This window comes from Pavona decussata, unplaced genomic scaffold, assembly GCF_977016875.1.
Source record: "Pavona decussata unplaced genomic scaffold, jaPavDecu1.1 SCAFFOLD_40, whole genome shotgun sequence".
NCBI classification, from domain to species: Eukaryota; Metazoa; Cnidaria; class Anthozoa; order Scleractinia; family Agariciidae; genus Pavona; species Pavona decussata.
The window spans coordinates 1,352,596-1,376,315 of record NW_028145462.1 but is presented as its reverse complement, the minus strand read 5'-3'; the positions used below and the strand labels follow the sequence as shown (position 1 = coordinate 1,376,315).

Sequence of the window (23,720 nt, the reverse complement as noted above, 5' to 3'; positions counted from 1 at the left end):
AGTTTGTTTTCTTTATCTCGATTTGGTAGCTTTCATTTCCTTTCTTTCACAAAGAAGACTCGAGCTTAATCGCTTTGCATTTATAGTTCTTAAACAATTACGCCCATGACGGTTTTCATAATTATTATGTAAACGAGGGAAACAGACTTGATTTCCAAGGAGGCAAGCAATTTGACATCGACAGATTTTAACTAGTTTCTTTGAATAGTAACGAAGTTTGTCAAAGACAAATTGTAGACCTTCAGTATTCTAGCAACACATGAACATATTTTTTATTTAAAAAAACATTATTTTACTGCCACCCTGACTCAGTGCCACTTACCGATGTTGCCGATATCACGTTGACGCAAAGCGGCGAAAAGGTCAGCCACGTACGAAGTAAAGGTCATGGTTCCGCGTTATTGCTTACTTCATGCATCGGGGTTGTTTATTTCAAGGTTGACGTTTTTCGAAAAGAATATAATAATGTCAGTTTCATGGGAAATGATCTCGAAAGACGATTGTATGACACTAGCGTAAGTTAAGTTGAAAAATTCAAAATGTATCCTGTATTTGATGAAGAGGCGGTTTTAGTCTCAGTCTGCATTTTATACCTAGTCTGCGTTTAATACCCAGTCTGCAGTCTGCAATCTGCAGTCTGCAGTCTGCATTTTATACTGACCGAATCATTAACATTAGGCTTTCTCTTTAGCTGTGATGTCCTCAATAATAACGGCTGTGTTCAAAGCCACCATCGGCTTGCTCGTGAATAAAGGAAGGGATAAAGCAGCAGAAAAGTTGAAGGATGGCGACGTTACAGATCAGAAATTCCATGGCTTGATCGTGCGTGAAATCGACGATATCAAGTCGCAGTTGAAGGGCTTAGCAAGAAAAGATTTGTTAGCAAGTATCAGCTTCTTTAAAGAAGGAATCGAGTTGCTGTATGAAGTGTTTGGTAAGGAAAGTCCAGAAGGGAGCACGGCACGATAAAGGAAGAAGCAGCAGCTGGAACAGCTAGTGCTGAAGCAGTTTCTCCGGCAAAAGCAATGGGAAGACTGGAACTTACTGACCTGGATGAGTCAGCTACGAGGGCGCTTGCCAATGCAAAAGACAGATTCAAAGATGCCCGCAGAAAAGCGACAGAAGCATTCGCTAATGAAGCTTTGGAATTGTCTGATCGCGTACTGGCCATGCAATATCGAGTAATGTCGACAATATTGGAGACAGTAGACCATCCCGAGATCCCATTAGCAGCGTGTAGAGTGTGCATTGAAGAGCTACACAGTCTGTCAGCTGTTAAGGAATGTTTTACTGTCGAGCTTAAAAGAGGCTTCTGGGCTCGGTTTAGTAAAGAAGAACGAAGGGCGATCATTTCCGCCACTTGTCATGTGAATCGCACCATCTACGATGTTATTCCGATGGTCAGTTCTAGCAACAACCCGCTGTACGCAAACGACTGGCCTTGTGTTGATACCGGGGACGAGAAAGTGGATCCGCTCTTTGATCGAAGAGTTTCTGAAGTGTTGCAGAAACAAGGTATGGAGCACTGCTGTGTACCATGGTCATTTGGTCAGGAGGGTGAGAAAGAGGACAAGCTGAAGGATCCTATGGGTATCGCTACAAATGCAGATGCCGGACAGTTTATTATAGCAGACAATTCGGATAAAAGTGTTAAAGTGTTTCACAGCAGCGGAAAGTTTGTTCTCCAATTTCACCCTGAAGGTAATTACACTGAGACGGAGTTAGATGTTTTTGATGTCGCCACTGATGTGAAGAATAGCAACATCTATGTACTGGTCAGGCTGAGGAGGTATGGGGCTGCGCAGGCTAAGCGGGAAGTCCAGGTTTTCAGTCATGCCGCTGACCTACTACACAAGTTTCCTGTGAGGGGAGAGGGCAGGGGCAGACTGGCAGTCACCAATAACAAAGTGCTGGTACTGAAAGGATGGACTGTGCATGTGTACGAGCATGAGGGGAGATATGTAGGCAGCTTTGGAGAAGGGATACTGAAGTATGTACTTGATATCATCATTGCTGGTCCTGATGGCCAGATCATGACGCTGGATGGTTCCTGTGTGTTCATATTCACCGAAGATGGTAAACAGCAGCGTAAATTCAACATTAACACCAAAGAAGATGAGTACTGGCGTATTGCATGTCATCCATCTGGTGAATTTGTTGTCGTCGCTGGATGGGAACGAGGAACAAAGCACCTGTGTGTGGCAATATACACTAAAGATGGTGAGTTCGTGAGGAGAATAGTAGTAACTGAAGGAAAGAATTTTCTTTTAACCGGGATTACAGTGAGCATGGAGGGTCACATTGCTGTGGCTATTAGAAATGTTTCCCGTAAATATGGCAAGGTAATTGTTCTCTAGAGTTAGTGATTCTGAAACACAAATCAACATTTTTTTTAGTGAAAACTAAAACGAAGGAAGGTTCATGACAACAATTAACTCATTTTTCTTCGCGACAATTCAGGATTATCAAGTGACCATGAAGACAGCCATTACTTTAGCTTTCGACTGTAACAGTAACTACGTTTACTGATGTTTTAACTTTTGTTTTGTTTTTTTCTTATAAGAGCTTGTAATGCATAATTCATTATCATAATATCATTTGTGATGAAAAAAACTTACGAAAAAATATACAAGTTTTAAAATAGCATAAAAAGGGTAGGTTTTGATATTGAGGGTGTATTCTTTTAGAAAAATTCTGGTTATTCTTATTGTGGTTCAGGAATAACGGAATACACAGAATTTATTTCTGCGGCAAAGAATGCAATTCTGCCTATTCCTATCTACTTCTTGTATTCCTATTACAGAATAGTCCCAAAAGAATGCTCCCCGAGTCATCTTCACACTCAGTGTAATCCAGTTATTAATCTTATTAGAATAGAGAGATGGCAATTAAGGTTTATAGTTAGAACCTTTTTATTTTATAAAGTTTGCCTGGCCTTAATTGTTGTAGATGTTCAAAGGGTTTTTTTAAAACGGTTAGTTATTTTGCTGCTATGTAGTAATGTTGCTGTTATTTTAAACTCATTGAGGAGCCTTGAAAATAACCAATCAAGGAGCACAACTTTTAATTAGCTGCCCTTGTTTTTTACCTGTTATATGGTAAAGGATGCTGGAATTTCTCATTTTTAAAGCTCTTTTTCCTTAAGCTATCTTGATCCTGATAAATGATTATATTTTTGACAAACAATTTTCATGGAAACTGATAAATTATTTTCCTTACTAAGTAATTTGAAGTATTGTTAAAATTATAGCTGATTTTCATCTGCTTACAAGTATGAGTAGTGAAAAAGTTTCCCAGGACTAGATTGACAGCTCCACATGCAACTATTATCCTGGCCAATAAGACATTAGCGAGACTTGACTGTTTTGGCAATTTTTCCCATTTTACTTTGCTTCAACAACATCGACATCTTCTCCATAAGTCACTCATTAACATAATGTCTCCCTTCCCCTCTGTTCAATGTGAGAATTTACACTTGTTGATTTGTCTTTTTTCATCGCTATTGTAATGGAGAGAGAATGCATAGGAGTAAAATCATGTCTGCATATCGGCCCAAGTAAGGCCTCCGTTCCAAACAATTTGGCCAGGATAATTTGTATAATGAAAATATACCTGCATTGTGGGACAATTGAATCAGACCCTTGGGTGTTAATGATTTGATTTTAAAATACATGTCCATGCAGTTGATATAAAATTTATATTAAAAACTGGATCATTGTATAATGCAATTCGAACGACTTGATTCGCTAAGCGGCCATGGTATATGAGCCATTATGCCATGCTCAAGAAATAGTGACCATTAAATTGTCTTGTAATAATTCTTGCAACGCGAAATCAGCAAAATCTAGCAGTATTTCTTGATTGTTTTTAATAAGACAATTATTCCACCCGCTTGGATATGAGATGATTATAGCCAATTCAACTCGGCACTACGCACACCCTTGGCTATCTATCATCTCATATCCAACGCGCGTTGTTAAATATAATTTGTGGACTCTTATTTTCTTATAATTTTTTATTCCCCACAAAAATGTACTCACTTATACAGTTATCACTAGTGACCGGTGCTTGTAATACAGTTTGTAGCATTAGAGAATCATTTATTTGAGTAATGTGGCTTTCTTAAGAGCTGGAAAGAATTTTGAGACCACATGATCTAATTTCTGTTGAGACAAAAATGATTTTTAAATGGATGTAAATAAACCACCGGTCAGAAATATTAACTTTTATTAAAGTGCATTTACTGGTTTATAATCTTGTGTAATCACTGTATATTAATGAACACTGATATTGGTCTTAAGTCAACACTAGTCTAGGAAGAGGTCATGTCAGCACTCAAGAGAGTTTGGCAAAACTGCAAAGTGTTTGTTTGAGTTAACATAAACATTGAAGTTCTCCCAAACCTACTGTGGTTATATCGTGTAATTTAACAACTCATACAAGTTTGTAAATTGAACAGTTTTCGTTATTACAATAAAGGTTTACTGGTATAATATATAATAATATACAGAAGTTATTTGGCATAAAAATTCCCATTTTAATTTCCTGGTTTTATTTTCACATAAATTCAAGTTTATTCTCAAGATTGAAATATTTTCTTTGCTCCCAACTTCATAGACTGCTCCTCTGACAACCTGCTGTGTAGTAGGGTGTAAAAGATTCCTCGCTGTCTTTACCGAAATACTGTGTAAATGATTTCTGAAACAGTCTCATCCCAGCGGCTACACTTGCGTTCAATAACATCTGAACTATCACACATCAACATTTCATGCACAGACTGTAAAGTTAGAACCACATGAGTGAAGCAAGGTTAATATGGACACCTGCAGTTTTTTTTTCTTCACTGAGAAGCCATGAAGTGAAACAGTTGCGATGCCAGTGCATTGCCTTGTACAAGTTTATTCTCGGAAAGGTCAACATGGTTTCAAGGAATCAGCAATGTTCAGGTGACAATGGGATCACAACCAAGTCACGTGGTTGGTCTGAGAAAACTTTAATGATTTTCGCTCCAATATTAATCATCTATTACCTTGGCCGAGTGAATGAAAGAAAAAAACGTGTTTTCGTGAAAATTTATCTGAAAAGAAATTTATGAATAGGAAATAGGATCAAGCAACGCGTCTTACCGATGTACGCAAGTATGTTTCTTGGTATCCAAAAAAGAAAACTGGGGGTAACCATGCATTTTTTAGAGATAATAAAACTAAATTTGGAAAAAATGCCATACCTTGCTTTGTATTTTACTGCTTTTAAGAATAATGGTTGCTTAATTATCTCACAAAAAAATACCCCCTACCCCAAATTCTCTTTCTGGATAAACTTTTTCCGCACACGGTCGAACCTCCCGTAAGTGACTACCCATAACATCAAGGTTATTTGGTCGCTTACGTGAGGTGGTCGCTTACCAGAGGTGAGACCACAGGGGGGTCTAAATTTCGGTTAATTTACATATGGTAATTGCGGAGACCTAACCCTTTTGCAAGTACTTATCGAAACCCATAGTAATAATTTTTCTTAGCTACAAGTATACTAAGACTGGTCCAAAATTATTCTAGGCAAAAAATCTTAATGTTTCTGGTGATTATTGTTTTTATCTCACAAATTACTTAATACAATACAGCGCCGGATACAGCGAATGAGACAATTATTGTTGAAGAAACTTGACTCTTATGTTACTTCAGGTGGCGCTGTCTAAATTTTTCAGGAAACGGAACATAAGCAAAAAGATAAGAAAGATAAAAGATAAGAGGGTTTTTTTCCTACGAAGGATTCAAATTATCTGATTAAAGTTTATTTCAGTGTGAAGTATGGTGCAGTTGTGTATTTTATCAATTGTTTCAATGCTAAGCTATATCAGGAAACACTTCCGGTAGCTATGGACTGTGAGATTGACGGCGTACGCTGTCATGATGTGACCAACATGTTACAGCGACGCATTTTTCAATTTCCGCCCGTGATAATAGTGGTCGCCTACGGGAGGTTAAAACCAATTATTGAAAATTTTAAACAATCATCTGCTAAAAGTGGTCACTTATGAGAAGTGGTCGCTTACAAGAGGTTCCATCTATAGTGATTTGACTTGAAAACTTTTGGTATTTTGGAAACGTGGTCGCTAATGAGAGGTGGTCGCTTACGAGAGGTGTTCGCAAAGGGAGGTTCGACGGTAGTCACAAAGTATGCAAAAATACTTCGTTAATTGTAGGCACCGTCGTTAAACGTAGAAAATTAGAAGATCCTTTGAAGGGGAAGTATCATGGGGGTTTTTTTTTTTTTAACCTCTTTTGTTAAAAATGTTGAATTAAGACCTTCACTTTGCTACAAAATGATTCTGGAACAACGAGAGGAGAGAAATCAACTCAATTCTTGACAGGAACAACTTGTCCTCTGTTCTAGCGCATTCTGGAAACAAAAATATAATAACTGAAAAACATTAGCCTAACATTTTACAAGTTTCAATTCATACAGGCCTACTCTGTCTCTGGCCAGGGGCACTAATCGACAGTTGTATCACTTTGGGGTGATAATTTATGACAAAACGACAATTATTTTTTGTTTCTGTTGTCAGACAAATATTTTTGGGTTTTGAAATGACACAAAATTTTCGTGATACTTCCCCCATAAGATAAGGTTTTCACTTTTAGAGCGCAAAGCTGATAAGTTATTTGTGAGTCTGAGTTTACTAAATTATTTCAGTTATTATTTACCAAAAAAAGGTTTTGAAGTTTTTTTAAAGTGAAGTATGTCATGTATTCAAAAAGTAAAAACACAGACGGTAAACAGAGACTGATCGACACTGTGTGTCTGTTTTCGTCGTTTGAATACGCGATATACTAAGTGTTCCTGTATTGATATCACAGCCCAACTATCCCCAGTCTCCCATCTTCCACTGTATTGTACCCAGCCGGAATGCTTTTATATGCGTCAAAAGCAGGGGGAAGAAAAATTGATAAGGACTCTATTTTCCTACTTTCGTATGAGAACAACATGAAGATTTGACGAAACAAATAATATTTTTTTGTCATGAACACTTAGGTTCACGCAATCACTGATGGAACAAAATATGCCAAAAGGAATAAGACACAAAAAAATTTTCAATTGTTTCTATATTTTACAATTTATTCAGATGTTCAAGCAAGCACACACCCCAACCCTTTAAAAGCCAGAGGGATTTTATTTCTTGTAGGGGCATAAAATTCATGGTAAGGTAAGGTTGACTATATGGAGGGCAAGGATTAGGGTTATGTGGGTGACTATATGGTACCTTACCATGAATTACTTGCCCTTGCAGGGACATTTTTAGAGGGATTAGTCTGGTAGGGGTGTTAAAACCTTTCTAAACATCTTAATAATGATCAGCACCTGATTTCTCACTACAATATCTCTACTTAATCAAGCCTATAGCTCATGGGATTAAAGGAAATGATCACGAGAGAAAGACTGTCTTGATGATTAAACAAATTCACCAAATGCATGTTGACACTGTGGTTTCTTTAAAGGTACAACTTTATACAAACCCCAGTAGGCCATTTTTGAGTTGCTTTGAACCTCATTAAGAAGTGAGGCTTTGTGCATTGCTTTTATGATGAAATTAGTTTACATTCATATGCAAACAAAAATAATTTTTATATGAAGTTTTGCCCTTAGCCTCACTTCAAATAAGGAGGTTCATTTAGCAACTTGGAAATGGCCCATTGAACTGCAAAAGCTTCCCACTTTACAGTTTTTGCTGCCAACAATTTTCCTAACTTGAACAACCCTCTTAAAACATTAGCTTTTAAAAGGTAATAAGTGGAAAAGAGTTGCAAGTACGGGACAAAAAAGGTGCCACTATCACCTTGTTGAACAAGACCAAACACAGAGTCAACACAGAGTCAACTGCTTGATTGTCTTTGCACCGTAGCTTCATTGACAGTCGACCGTCTCAGTGATGGTGGTTTGTTTAGGACTGGTGTCCATGTTCCTTGTATGGAAGGATTCTCCGTGTGCCAAAATTGTCTTATTTTTTGTACTTTTACTCCTGATTCATGCCTTAATCTTACAGCCCATTCTTCAATCTCATCTGGAGTTTTGTTCTTCACTTCCACTATTTTACTGTTGCCATTCACTAAAACACAAAAGTAGATAAATACAAAAAAATTTGGAAGTGATATACTTGAACTGCAAGCCATTGCAGTAATGTCTGCATCTTAAAGGGGAAGTATCATGTGGTTTTAATAATTATAAAAATAATAATAATAATAATAATAATAATAATAATAATAATAATAATCTGTTCTAGCGCATTTTGGAAACAAAAATGAGAGAACTTGAAAAAAATTAGCCCAACATTTTTCAAGTTTCAATCCATACCAGCCCACTCTGTCTCTGGCCAGAGGCACTAATTGACAGTTTTATTGCACTGGGGCGATAAAAATTATTTATAACAACCTTGACAATAAATATTATTTCTTTGTTTCTGCTGACAGACAAACATTTTTGGGTTTTGAAATGACAGCAAATTTGCATAATACTTCCCCTTTAAGCAGCATTCTTTCATCCCCAGTTTAAATTTATGTATTTCAAGTATTTCATTTCCATATCTTCACCTCTTGGTATGGCATAAGCAAAAGACAAGCGGCCTCAATCAGCCATAATGGTTTTTATTCTACACCAATTGATCAGCATGACTAAGATAAGTACAATACACAACCACACTTGATTTCATATGCATTTTTGTTGTGTATCCACTCAGTTGAAAAAAGTTGTCCTGTGCAAACTTTCAATATTATTGTAAACAATGCAACCTGGTGAAATAATAGGATAATTTAATTGACATGTGCATATTTCGTGTCTACTTCTTTGTCTGCGAATATGCGAATTTTAAGCCCTTAAAACTGCACATACTTTTATTTTCTAACAACATGAAGATAAATAAGCTGATAGGTCAAACTTAAGTGACAACGTTTTTACCACCAAGTGTACCCAGCAGACCACAAGGGTGAGACGAGACATCTGTACTACCCAGGGGGGAGGAGGGATGGCGCAGTGGTGAGAGCACTCGCCTCCCACTAATGTGGCCTGTGTTTGATTCCCAGACTCGGTGTCATGTGGGTTGAGTTTGTTGTTCGTTCTCGTCCTTGCTCTGAGAGGTTTTTCTCCACGTACTCGGTTTTCCCCTCTCCTCAAAAACCAACATTACAAAATACCAATTCCCTCTGGATAGTGACCCCAATTAGTGCTCTGCGCTAAATACATTGACACCTAAATAAAGTGATATTTTTCTTATGCAGAAAAACCACAATAAAGGGGTTAATATGCACAAAGAATGATAACAGAAAATTCTCCCTTCAATAGGCCAGGTGTAAGAGAGTAAGGTCATTTTTAAAGCCACTTGAAGACAACATTTGATTAGACATCCATTAAGCTTAATTAACTTACGAAATCAACTTACGAAAATTTGCACAATCCTAAGATGTTTCCCATTTCGTTCTCTGTCGTAAGCTGTAACTTCAGGATTGTTCTTTGAAAATTCCACGATTTCCTTAGCTTGTCAATGTATTCACTGATCGCGAGAGAAACAGACGAGGTGATGCCGGTCAAAAGAGCTTCACGAAAAGACAAAAACCTTTTCAACAGTTAGTGCATTACCTTATTCCACTGCTGCTTCCTCCGCGTTTACAGTAATTAAAAACTAGCCGCTGTAACGGGCGAACAAAGCGACCGAATACTCTATTAGGGATTCCAACCTGCGCCATATTAAAATTTAGAAATTAGTTCCCAGATCCTTTTAAAGTATATTCCTCATGTAAGAAACTTAGAGTTTACAACACACTGTAGATAGACTGTTCACAGTCCCCCTATTAGACTGTTCCAGGCCGGGGGAGAACACTCCATAGCGCCTGGCACTTTTTTTGTATCTGAATCATCCAACAAAAGTTGACGTCACATCCGGTCAAATTGGCGCCCAGCAGCCTCTCTCGGCGAAGTCGAATGATGGCGTCCGGGTCAGGCATGATTTCTTCGGATTTTTGAGCCATCCGTATCAGGAATTGTGAACTGTGGATATGAAAGATGTTGTAAAGATATTGCTTCGACTTCATAAGCAAGGGTTTTCCAAAGAAGTAATTTTTTTCTATTGTTTTGACGGAAAATACGAGACAGCTAAGCGTCGTGTCATGGCGAAAATTTCACACTCTCAAAACGAGTGGCGTTCAGACTTTTGGCTCTTGTGGCTTCTGATCGCTCGAAAGCTAAAATTTTAATAGCCTATCCCGTGTGCAACATAATGGAAGAGACAGCGTCAGTCATAGTTTGCAGTGTTAACATCGGGAACCTAATTATCTCTCGACGTGAAGTGTTGGAAGCCGGTATCATTGAAGCTGTTCTAATTGTCTTCGTTGTAAGAGACTCGTAATCTTCCAGGTGAGTAAATGTAGTTATCTTCATTTCCAGTTCTTTTCTGCCGACGTGAATACCTTTACATGTGGTCTTTAGAGTAATAAGTCGGTTTTGTGCTTCGTAGTTCTTTAATAAAGACGCAAGTGACGTTCAATTTATAAATAGCTATGGTAATTCTCTTATCTGAAATGCATTTCATATCATGTTGTCCTGCCAGTGCAGGCTTGAGGAGGGGGTTGAATCAGAAAATGTATCTGCGTGGCCTGGTTCATATTGCTAGTGTGAGACAGTTGTTAAAGTTATTGATGTCAAGCCATCTTAAACAATAAATTAAATAGCATTATTGCGAATGACATTATTTCTCAAGTATTGAAAGAAACAACCCCTTCACCCTTTACCCCATCTGCACTCTCACCACTTGGGTGCTCATGGGCTAAGGCTTTTTATACATTTGCACTATAATTATGCACCTGTGACATCAAATTGTGGTAAGAACAAACAGTATGCCACAAGCCACAGACAAGTGGCATGACTGATTACCTTACCTTGTTTTGAAGTCCTCTTTGGGTTATCAAAGGACACATGGAAGGCCAAATGGACTTTGAAAACTCTTTATGGCTGACAATGTCATTTGTACATCATATAATTAGTTACCAGTTATTTCAGTTATGTTAGTTGGTGCCAAATATTTAAGGGTGGGGAATTGTCTTTTTCTCTGTGTCCAAGGTTATGGAGAACATAAAGTAAAAAAAATATATATATTTGCAAATTCCTGGAGGTTATCTATCAGCAGTAATTGACCCATACATTAAGTTCAAATAACATTGTCTCCTTTGAAGCAATGCAATTCAAAGTTCATTTTGACAAGGAATATTGAGTTCTGTTCAATTCAATGAAAAATCAAAAGTTCAATAACCACACAGTCAGTTCAAAAACCACACATCAGTTCAGTGACAGTTGACCTCAATTATTGTAAGATTAACTATAGGTGAAAGGTTTTTTATTCCAATGGGACAGATAAGAGGAGAGGGGAGGGGAGAGGGTTTTACCGGAGCGTGGTCCATATTTAGAGCAGGCAGAAAGTACAAGTGAAACTAGTAAGTATTACAAATAATGGTAACAGGCTTACATGCGTTTACATGCGTTTGCCTTTGTAATCATATTTGGCAACAGCTGCCCAATAATGTAGCTTTTCCTTGGACATAGTTCCACTTACTTCTTGTCAATGATGCAGATTAGTGGTCCGTTGGTAAATTTGTAAAAATCTAGAAGTCCTATGGTTCATTGAAAATCAAAAAGTCAAATAACCATAGCAATAGTTCAAAAAACACATCAGTTCAGTGACAGTAGACCTAAGTATGTAAGAAATACTATAGGTGATGTGTTTTCAACTTTCTCTTCTTCATGCTTGTCAAGGATGCAAATGAGATTTCATATTAGTTCAATTCAAAGAAGGCTTAAAAATTAAATCACCACACCAAAACAACAAACCTCCAACCCCCCCCCCCCCCCCCGCCCCACCAAAAAAGGGAGGATTATGTAAATGTATATATTTGTTAACCACCTGGGTGAAAGCAGACCTCAAAATTAAGAAAATTTACTGGTGTGGGTGTTTTTAGTTCAATGGGGCTTGCAGGTAGGGAAAGGGAAGGAAGTGGACAAATATGTTTGCATTATATTAATAGGGTTTATTAGTTATATTACCATAGTTTAGAATTTTCCTTACCTACATGAAATTTTTAAGGATTTAATGTTTTTAATTTTTCTTTTTAATTATTTTATTTTTAGAGATTTAAACAAAAACTCAAAAGGAAAGAGACCGGCAAATCCCCCTGAGACGGCAAGAAAGGAAACAGACAGCAAACGGAAGAAAGCGAAATCCTTAAGCTAGAGAACATTTTTAAGGTGAAAATTGGTTCCCTTGTGCATAAATTACAATACAATAAAAAAACACCCGCTGCACTCCATGATCTTGTTTCCCTAGCTTCTGATATCCATAAAAATAACACCAGATTTGCTACTAGTCAAAACCTGTACAGACCATTTTGTAGAACTAATTATGGTTTAGCACGGTTTAGAGTAGTGGCATCACAAACCTGGGAAACAATTCCAATGGAAGTAAAGTGTCTGCGCCACAATGTTTTTAAGAAGATATACAAACTTTTTCTACTTGATAGCCAAACATTAATAATATTAAAAAAAATTTAACGTATACTATATACTTTTATATTTGCTGTAAACACTTTTTTCCTTACTGTTGTATTTTCATCTCCCAAGCCTAATTTAATTAGCAGAGCTCTTCAACCAGTATTATAAATTCTACTTTCCCCTATTTTATTTAATTGCACGGAGGTATTTTACAATAACTGTCCAAATTCCGTCACTTGGGTTTTGAACATTGTTTGACGTCACTTTATTGTCTATGAGAGTATAGACCATAGAAAACTGCTGCCAATTTGTTAAGTGGCCAACACGAAAGCCTTGCTCCTATGACCACTACGCACTTCTTCCGTAGAAGGTAAAATCATTCAATTAAGTCGTCTGCACGTTTCATTTTTTCTTACTTTAACCCTTTCCTGACCAAGAGTGCCACATGGCACAAGACACAATTATGAGCTCAGTATTTGGTCAATTTGTGTGAAATTTGCACAACCAAAAGATCTTTGAAAGGTCTATAAATTGAAGGCATAAAATCATGCCCCCCTCCTATAGGAGACTTGATTTACCACCCCTCAAACTTTTGGATTTTTTTTCCTTTGTACGTTAAGGGTCCAGTTGATATCTTACAACAAGCAAAGCACTGAGAGCTGTACATTAAGCTATAGTTTAGGGGGATACCCAGTATGTACAACGAATAAGAAAATTTTCAATGTTTTTCCTCTTTCGTTTTGGACCTTTCTCACTCTCATATGTGACTTCCTCCATCTCTGTTGGTGTGATTTATAGCACACTCCAGAAAATACCTTTTAAATGGTATATCACATGTGGTCTCCCAGTTCAAAGTTAGCGATTTAGAAAAATTCGCCATTTCCCTCGGACGGGAAAGGGTTAAAATATATTGTATTTCGTTGTAACAAGTGTAAAGTGTGAATAAAATTGAATTGAATTCAATTGAATTGTCCACTTCCTTCCCTTTCCCTACCTGCAGGACCCATTGAACTAAAAACACCCACACCAGTAAATTTTCTTTATTTTGAGGTCTGCTATCACCCAGGTGGTTAATAAATATATAAACATTTATATAATCCCCCCTTTTTTTTGGCAGGGTGGGGGGGGGGGGGAAGGGGTGGGAGGTTTGTTGTTTTGGTGTGGTGATTGAATTTTTAAGCCTTCTTTGAATTGAACTAATATGAAATTTACAAGCAGGCCTCTCATTTGCATCCTTGACAAGCATGAACGAGACAAAATTGAAAACAAATCACCTATAGTTTTTGTTACATTGGTCTACTGTCACTGAACTGATGTGTGGTTTTTGAACTGACTGTGTGGTCATTGAACTTTTGATTTTTTATTGAATTGAACAGAACTCAATATTCCTTGTCAAAATGAACTTTGAATTGCATTGCTTCAAAGGAGACAATGTTATTTGAACTTAATGTATGGGTCAATTACTGCTGATAGATAACCTCCAGGAATTTGCAAATATATATATTTTTTTTACTTTATGTTCTCCCTAACCTTGGACACTGAGAAAAAGACAATTCCCCACCCTTAAATATTTGGCACCAACTAACATAACTGAAATAACTGGTAACTAATTATATGATGTACAAATGACATTGTCAGCCATAAAGAGTTTTCAAAGTCCATTTGGCCTTCCATGTGTCCTTTGATAACCCAAAGAGGACTTCAAAACAAGGTAAGGTAATCAGTCATGCCACTTGTCTGTGGCTTGTGGCATACTGTTTGTTCTTACCACAATTTGATGTCACAGGTGCATAATTATAGTGCAAATGTATAAAAAGCCTTAGCCCATGAGCACCCAAGTGGTGAGAGTGCAGATGGGGTAAAGGGTGAAGGGGTTGTTTCTTTCAATACTTGAGAAATAATGTCATTCGCAATAATGCTATTTAATTTATTGTTTAAGATGGCTTGACATCAATAACTTTAACAACTGTCTCACACTAGCAATATGAACCAGGCCACGCAGATACATTTTCTGATTCAACCCCCTCCTCAAGCCTGCACTGGCAGGACAACATGATATGAAATGCATTTCAGATAAGAGAATTACCATAGCTATTTATAAATTGAACGTCACTTGCGTCTTTATTAAAGAACTACGAAGCACAAAACCGACTTATTACTCTAAAGACCACATGTAAAGGTATTCACGTCGGCAGAAAAGAACTGGAAATGAAGATAACTACATTTACTCACCTGGAAGATTACGAGTCTCTTACAACGAAGACAATTAGAACAGCTTCAATGATACCGGCTTCCAACACTTCACGTCGAGAGATAATTAGGTTCCCGATGTTAACACTGCAAACTATGACTGACGCTGTCTCTTCCATTATGTTGCACACGGGATAGGCTATTAAAATTTTAGCTTTCGAACGATCAGAAGCCACAAGAGCCAAAAGTCTGAACGCCACTCGTTTTGAGAGTGTGAAATTTTCGCCATGACACGACGCTTAGCTGTCTTGTATTTTCCGTCAAAACAATGGAAAAAATGACTCCTTTGGAAAACCCTTGCTCTTGAAGTCGAAGCAATATCTTTACAACATCTTTCATATCCACAGTTCACAATTCCTGATACTGATGGCTCAAAAATCCGAAGAAATCATGCCTGACCCGGACGCCATCATTCGACTTCGCCGAGAGAGGCTGCTGAGCGCCAATTTGACCGGATGTGACGTCAACTTTTGTTGGATGATTCAGATACGAAAATTTGACGAGTCTTTTGCCCCGCCCCTGGACTGTTCACAATCTTCCTATTTTTCTGTGGGATTCTCGAAACTGGTACGCTTCGATGGAGCTGCCGCCATCTTGGCTTGTAAAAGCGAGCGCGATCTGGGGATGTGTCTAAACTACCGAGGGGAGGGTAACACGATCGGGTATAACCCACTCCCGTTCTTAAACTCCCGTTCCCCTCGGTAGTTTAGACACTCTCCCCAGATCGCGCTCGCCTGTACAAACCAAGATGATGGCAGATCCATCGAATCGTACCAGTCTCGAGAATTCCTCGCAAAATAGGGGGACTGTGAACAGTCTATCCCCCTATTTTTCCGTGGGATTCTCGAGACTGGGCTGTCTCCATCTTGGTTTGTTAAAGCGAGCGCGATCTCGGGAGAGTTTCTAAATTACCGAGGGGAGGGTAGCGGAGTTGGCGGCGGCGGGAAAAATAGGGAGACAGTAGCAGCCTTTCTGTTCGAGAACTTTGTCGAAACTTTGCCGCCTCAAGTAATTGTATCAACTAAAAAATATACTCCCCAGAGGCCTGTCCCAGAGATAAACATGTCAAATTGGAGGAAATATCCATTTCATTGTGAATCCTATCCTTGTCTTCCATTCTCCACTCCACAAGATCTCTAGGTCTCGATGGAGTAACCTCACTGACGATATTTCCAACTGTTTTCAAATAGTTATCGTCACACTGAACGTCTAGGAATATGCAAATCTGTTTTAATGTCTCGCTTTGTTTAAACACCAGATTGTAACCATAAACATCCAACAACGCGTTGCCATATATCTTCCGGATTTGCTCATTGCTCTCAAGCAAGGCAAAGAAGGTCTTGATCGCACTGTTATTTAATAGTCCTTTGTTACAGTACAGTTTCTGTACCATTTCGAGACAAAGTTCAGTTGCGAAATAAAAAAGATATATACTGTTTTCATATGGAGTGAAAAATATGGAAACAATTTCATCTCTTTACTGTAAATAATTACATGTAAACAACGAACTTATGCAAGGACTGTAAATATGTTCAATTCAAAGATTAAAAGTAAAAAATATATATTTAACTACAATGGTGTCTAAAAATGCACCTTGTCTCTCGACATACATAACGAATATATTTACATTAAAAAAAAGAAAGAAAATAAAAGAAACTTTCCAAGCATTGATTGTTTACTCTGTTTACTCAACACCTAAGTAGTACCCAGCTCTCATACGGCCTACATTTGGGCATTGACAAGAGAGGACACTGGGTATGACAGTTTTTCAGTACATTCAGTATTTATGAAAACTGGTTTAACCGGTTTTCTCGTCCACTCATGTTCATTAGGCCTTTACCAAGCGAGATTTTGCAAAGTGTTTGTTAATTCGTACTGCTCGTATTATTATTATTCGTATTTAACGGTTGCCGTTCTGAATATAGCCATCATAAATCTCAACAAGAGAGTGGATTCCAGTATTTTTTAACTTGAGGAAACGCAGAAATGAGCCCCATGTACGTTGACTCAAATTTGATGGTTGGCAAACGTGCATGAAACAAGTGATGATCTTTTGAAAAACGCTGAAATTCACATCTACAAAATATACATCAAAAGCCCGTCGAGATCGAAAACATTTTACTAGAAACAACCACTTGGCAAACCGTTTTTTTTTTTTTTTTTTTTTTTTCAAACATATGCTTTTACGATGCCTTTCCGTTTTTCATCGCTACGCGATGAAAACGTTGTCCTTTAAAGGAAGACAGTTGCATCTTTTATTGCATACAGATGTATCTTTTCCAGAGAAAGAGAGGAAGCGATCGGTGTGGGGCCATGCCTCTGTCATTTGAGGATTTTCTGAACAGAAGACGTTATGAAAGCGATGAAAGAGCCAGTGCTTCTTTTATGGATACGTCCTTCACAGAGAGGTGTTGTTAACCAACTGAGTACCACGCTAGCACACATTCCAGCAAGATGTTGTATTTTGATGGATAATATTTTAACCGTTACAATTAACGGATCTTGTACAAGGAAGTTGTAGTATTACGCTTGTCATGAAAATAAGGCGGCTTATGCAAGTTTAAACCTCTAACTTTTTATCAAAAACCGCAATAGACAGCTTAAGTTGATAGAAATTATCAATTTAAAAAAATAACAATTCAAACACGCGACTACTGAATGCTTGCTAATAAACAAAGCAAAATTCTTGAGAGACCTAAAAAATAACTGCCTTTGACTAGCGCGATACAGAAATGATCAAATTACTGAAGATTTTGAATGAATGAATGAATGAATGAATGAATGAATGAATGAATGAATGAATGAATGAATGAATGAATGAATGAATGAATGAATGAAAGTAACTCTCCGAGTTCCACTTCTAAAGCACTAAGTTTGCCTTCATATGTTTGTAATAATCATCTGTTCCTGTACCTCAGGACGGTTGATGGCTGCTTTAATTGTTGCTTTTTAAGGGAATATTAGTTCCATCAAGACAGCTTAATGTGGACAGTGGTATCATTTCATGTAAACGTATTTACCACGGTGTCTAAATGGCGGCATAAAAATTAAGGATAATTCACACAGCGAGTTTCAAATTTCTTTTCAAATAGTTGAATGTTATGATGACACTTATGCTTGTCTTTATTCACTAAAGAATATTACCTTCATGGAAATGGTTGTGTAAAGATGCAATAGATTGTTAGTGCTTATCCGTTAATGGATTTATTTCCAAGAAAAATGATTGTCCAATGATGCAATTAGTTGTCAAAAGCATTTTATTGACTATCTTATAAATCAAGCAATAAATTAAAAATAACCTAAATTCGTATTGTAATTAAATTTGTTTTGTTTAGGCTTTGTACAACGATGTATAAGCGCTATAGAAATATCATGATAGTATTATATTATTTTAGCTTAATTCCAAATAGTTTTAAAGATTGTAAATATATAGATCTCTGACTAATAATGCACACGCGAAGTACATCTCGCGTTATCCACGCGTGGGTTCTTCACGTAAACTTCGTTGCGTGTCTCACACGAGCCCTTAGGTAAAACACAGGCATCTCATTGGCGTTTTTGGCGAGTGTGGCGACTTTGGCGACTGAAATGAACTTACATTCAGTCGATTTTCGATTTATTTCATTTTTCTCAAACCTTCATTGACTAAATCCATTAACGGATAAGCACTTACAATCTATTGCATCTTAATGAGATTCTCCCTCAAAATTCCGGCCTAAATCATCTTTCCCAGACTACTATTACTGGCAGGGGCGTAGCTACTTGTACGCACATGCGCACGTGCGTACCTGAAAAAGTCGAAAATAAAATCAAATCAGGTAAGATGAAATAAAATAAAATAAAATGAATAAAACAAGAAGTGATTATGTGGCGTCATAAGTGGCTGCTGGTTGAAGATGGCACTCCCCAGGCCTTGGTGGGAACGCTAGACTTTTCTATCCCAGAATTTTAATCTACAATTGATGTAGCAGTCAAGACGCTTCTCACATACCCTGTGTCTACATGTGCTGCAAAGCGGCGCTTTAGCAGCATGAAGAGGCTTAAGACGCCACTTCGGAGTGCTATTTCAGATGCGAGGTTGTCCTCGCTATCCGTGATACATATTCACAAGCACAAGGAAGTAGACCTTAATGAGGTAATTTCTGTCTTTGCTGGAAGAAAAGACATACGGTTAGCTTTGTGTTTGTAACAGTAAACCATTACATCCATTATGCCTTTAGGAAAGCTATGCCTCAGTTTTTTTGCTCTTGGCGATGTAGATCTAGACATGTACACTTTGATTGTTTATTTGTAGATTTATACTGAGTAAGCGCGTACTTAATGCCGCTCAAAAGCAATGATGTGGAAAACAGTGGTAAAAAGTGCTCCGGCGTTTGCGAATAAAACCCTGAGATACCGCTAGCTTGTTGGCTTAATTAATGAATGAAGGGATCGGAGCACTTCAATGAACCCAAGACAGCAGCAAAGAATGTAACGACGTAATTGCCATTTCATATCACGCTTAAACGTACAGCATAACCTCACCATCCTTACAATAAAGAAATTTTATTCATGTCATCATGATGGCACGTGAAAAAAAAAATGGAGGTGGGGGGCTGGGGTTGCAGGGGGATTTGGAAAACTTGTGCGTACCTCTGGAAAAATCCTGGCTACGTCTCTCACTATTGCTTTTTGCCGCCGGCAAATATTTTGTTAAAGAATCCTGGAATGTTTCTCAGAAATCATGGAAGGTGTTGAATTAATAAGTTCAATTAAAACTGACTGGTAACTTTCATATTTATAGTAGAAATTCATTTAGTCTCCATAGGATGTCGAAATGTAAATAAAAAAATGTTGGCGTTTTTGTAGCAACTTGCTTTGGTTGTTTTGTCTTTACATTTTTCTAATTTTAGGCCAAGAGCGCAGCACAATATTAGTTTATCTGGAGCTATACCAAACCTATACATGCGTCAAAACGTTACAGAGCTGTACATGTTCTTTATGAAAGGAACTACCAACAGACCAAAGATATAGTCAAGACAGATAATAAGCAGTCAAATGAACTTCACTCATGTTGAAGAACAAGGACAATTCATCAGTTGGATGCAATACTTTGGTACGGGTCAGGAGACTTTAAAATGTTGGTCACTAATGGTTTATAATAATGCGTTGGCGTCATTTTATTTTATTCAGTTTTTAATTCAACAAAAAGAAGCTAAACGGAACCTAGCGATGAAAATAAAAAGACTACGGTGGTTTCTAAGACAGCTTGCTTCAAGCAGTTTTACTTTTCTTTTGTCTCAGGAGTCGGCGAGAAGCTGGCGCGCGAGCTGGAAAAAATCTCGCGCGAAAACAGATTCATCACGTTATAATTCTTATCAGCCAGTTTTTGTTTTCTTTTTTTAATGTGGCGGCCAATTTTAAGAAGCGATCAGTTTTTTATTTGAGCTGTTGATAAAACAGGTGATTAACCTTTCTTCTGATAATGGCAATTATTTCTCTAAACGTTTTATGAAACCGTACTGTTTAATTAAGGACCTAACGGTGCATGCGTTCATAACAAACGGCGTCGTTGAGTCTGGATTTAAGGATCTTTGATAACATATTGACGATAATGAGATGCATAGTACCCTGTGCCACCACGTAAGGCTATGGACAGCTATCTTAAAAGTAAAATGAATGAAAGCGAATTTCCAATCAATAGACTGAGTTGCTGTTATGATCAGGACTCTTGAAAGGGAGTTACAGAAGAATTGCTTAAATACGCCTGCATACTATGCTCTTCTCCACCCACCGCCATTATGGAATGACAAGCATGATAGCTCAAATTGATCGTTTGTCTCACGATTGTTTCACATGGCTGTAGTTTGAATAAACAGACGTCAACGCGGTGGCAGCACCGTGAAACGACGTCTGTTTACTCAGGCTAACCTAGTTGTTGATGTCTGATCGCGACGCTTTATGTAGCAGTCCGAACAACGAGAATCGAAATCCTCTAATCACTAACATCCAAAGCAAGGATGTCAAACATGGTGTTACTACAGTCGAACCTGTATTAAGCGGTCACCCTCGGGGAATGGCTAAGTGTCCGCTTAATACAGGTTGACCGCTTAATACAGGTTGCACAGAATATATCCCTTTCTTGGTTAAGAAAGTTCGGCGGTAAAATGGTATGACAAAGGATAGCATGGTTTTGCAACAGACAAGTAAAACATTAACGCAACGATTGTGCAGCTCCTTAGAAGCTCAATTGCCTGGCTCGCTATTTGTTACCATATTTAAGTGGTTTCCTTTTACAAGGTGACCGTTTAAAACAGGTCAAGACAATAGAAACAGCTCGCAGGGACTTAGTATAGGGTGACCGCGACCGCTTAATAGAGGTGACCGTTTAATACAGGTCAGAATTACAGTAAATAAGGGAAGTAATTTTCGGGACTTTGACAACTGACCGCTTAATAGAGGGTGACCGCTTAATACGGTGCCGCTTAATACCGGTTCGACTGTACTTATATTGATACTGATAACCAGTCGACACAACTACCTAATCAGAGAAGACCAGCAGTTTAGCGGTCGAAACGTTGCGGTTCACACTTACAGTTATGTGAGTGAAAACTGTTGTAAAAAAACGATTGAATTGAACGATCATATCAAGTCGCGATCACTGATGGCTAACACCTTTCATGACTTGTTAAGCATATTCAAAAGAAAAGCTTTAACAGTGCGATACGGTATGGACACTGCTTGAGGGTAGAAGCGGCAATAAATAAACCCTTTGACAGTCATTGTTTTCGCACTTGACACATCCGGTTTCCTTTCTCATTTGATTCGTTTAAAATAAATATTTCTAGACATTGCGATAGGTGAAAGAACCCCGCTTTTCAGTCTTTTGTGAGGCACTGAACTATGAACTCTTATTTCTTTGTTTCAAAATCTAATTTGCAGGCGGTAATATGTGAAAATGTTTCCTGTCTAGTAAGCAACGCCACAACACTAATGAACAAGCTCTGTTAGCTTATAGAATACAACTGTTAGCATTGTTTGGCTTTCTCTTTAGCTGTGATGTCCTCAATAATAACGGCTGTGTTTAAAGCCACCATCGGCTTGCTCGTGAATAAAGGACGGGATAAAGCAGCAGAAAAGTTGAAGGATGGCGACGTAACAGATCAGAAATTCCGTGGCTTGATCGTGCGTGAAATCGACGATATCAAGTCGCAGTTGAAGGGCTTGGCAAGAAAAGATTTGTTAGCAAGCATCAGCTTCTTTAAAGAAGGAATCGAGCTGCTGTATGAAGTGTTTGGTAAGGCAAGGCGCAAAAAGGAGCACGGCACGATAAAGGAAGAAGCAGCAGCTGGAGCAGCTAGTGCTGAAGCAGTTTCTCTGGCAAAAGGAATAAGAAGACTGGAGCTTACTGACCTAGATGAGTCAGCATTGAAGGTTCTTTCAAATGCCAAAAAGAGATTCGAAGAAACACGTAGGAAAGCAACAGAGGCGTTCGCTAATGAAGCTTTGGAGTTGTCTGATCGCGTACTGGCCATGCAATATCGAGTAATGGCGACAATACTGGAGACAGTGGACGATCCCGAGATCGCATTAGCAGCGTGTAGAGTGTGCATTGAAGAGCTACACAGTCTGTCAGCTGTTAAGGAATGTTTTACTGTCGAGCTTAAAAGAGGCTTCTGGGCTCGGTTTAGTAAAGAAGAACGAAGGGCGATCATTTCCGCCACTTGTCATGTGAATCGCACCATCTACGATGTTATTCTGATGGTCAGTTCTAGCAACAACCCGCTGTACGCAAACGACTGGCCTTGTGTTGATACCGGGGAAGAGAAAGTGGATCCGCTCTTTGATGGAAGAGTTTCTAAAGTGTTGCAGAAACAAGGTATGGAGCACTGCTGTGTCACACCATGGTCATTTGGTCAGGAGGGTGAAGAGGAGCACAAGCTGAAGCGTATTATGGGTATCGCTGCAAACGCAGATGGACAGTTTATTATAGCAGACGATTCGGATGGAAGTGTGAAAGTGTTTGACAGCAGCGGAAAGTTTGTTCTCCAATTTCACCTTGAACGTAATGACACTGAGACGGTCTTAGATGTTTCTGATGCCGCCACTGATATGAACAATAGCAACATCTTTGTACTGGTCGGTCCCAGGAGGTATGAGTCTGAGTCTGAGTGGGAAGTTCAGGTATTCAGTCAGACCGCTGACCTACTAAACAAGTTTCCTGTGAGGGGAAGGGGCTGGGACAGACTGGCAGTCACCAATAACAAAGTGCTGGTACTGACAAGAGGGACGACTGTGCATGTGTACGAGCAGGAGGGAAGATATGTACACAGCTTTGGGGAGGGGATACTGAAGGATGCGTGGGATATCACTGCTAGTCCTGATGGCCAGGTCATGACACTGGATGATTCCTGTGTGTTGTTATTCACCGAGGATGGTAAACAGCAGCGTAAAGTTAACATTAACACCAAAGAAGATACTTGCTGGCGGTGCATTGCATGGCATCCATCTTGTGAATTTGCTGTCGTCGCTGGACGGGAACGAGGAACAGACCACCGGTGTGTGGCAATATACACTGCAGATGGTGAGTTAATGAGGAGAATAATAGTAACTGAAGAGGAGATATTTGGTATACCCGGGATTACAGTGAGCATGGAGGGTCACATTGCTGTGGCTGTTACCGCTTATTCCCCTTATGGCAAGGTATTTGTTCTTTAGAGTTAGTGACTCTGAAACATAAATCAACAATTTTTTAGTGAAAACTAAAACGAAGGAAGTTTCATGAAAACAATTAACTCATTTTTCTTCGCCACAATTCAGGATTATCAAGTGACTATGAAGACAGCCATTACTGCTTAGCTTTCGATTGTAACAGTAACTACGTTTACTGATGTTTTAACTTTTGATTTTTTTTCTTAGAGCTTGTAATGTATAATTCAATATCATTTGTGATAAAGAAAACTTAC

General features: G+C 38.4%; 1 protein-coding gene and 2 pseudogenes across 2 annotated transcripts; 2 read left to right on the top strand and 1 right to left on the bottom strand.

Annotated features, from left to right (window-relative positions):
- The first annotated feature begins 696 nt into the window (after positions 1–696).
- On the top strand, positions 697–2,856 carry LOC146483106 (uncharacterized; annotated as a pseudogene).
- A 4,018-nt stretch (positions 2,857–6,874) lies between these two features.
- LOC146483105 (large ribosomal subunit protein mL43-like) lies at positions 6,875–9,734 on the bottom strand (annotated as a pseudogene). The gene is made up of 3 exons (XR_014863956.1): positions 9,628–9,734; positions 9,427–9,541; positions 6,875–8,104 (listed from the first exon to the last, which is right to left on the bottom strand). The product of XR_014863956.1 is annotated as a large ribosomal subunit protein mL43-like (transcript).
- A 12,079-nt stretch (positions 9,735–21,813) lies between these two features.
- Positions 21,814–23,472, top strand: LOC146483104 (uncharacterized). The gene has a single exon (XM_085106203.1). It carries the CDS (start codon positions 21,814–21,816, stop codon positions 23,470–23,472), a length of 1,659 nt encoding a protein of 552 aa, XP_084962329.1.
- The last annotated feature ends 248 nt before the right edge of the window (positions 23,473–23,720 follow it).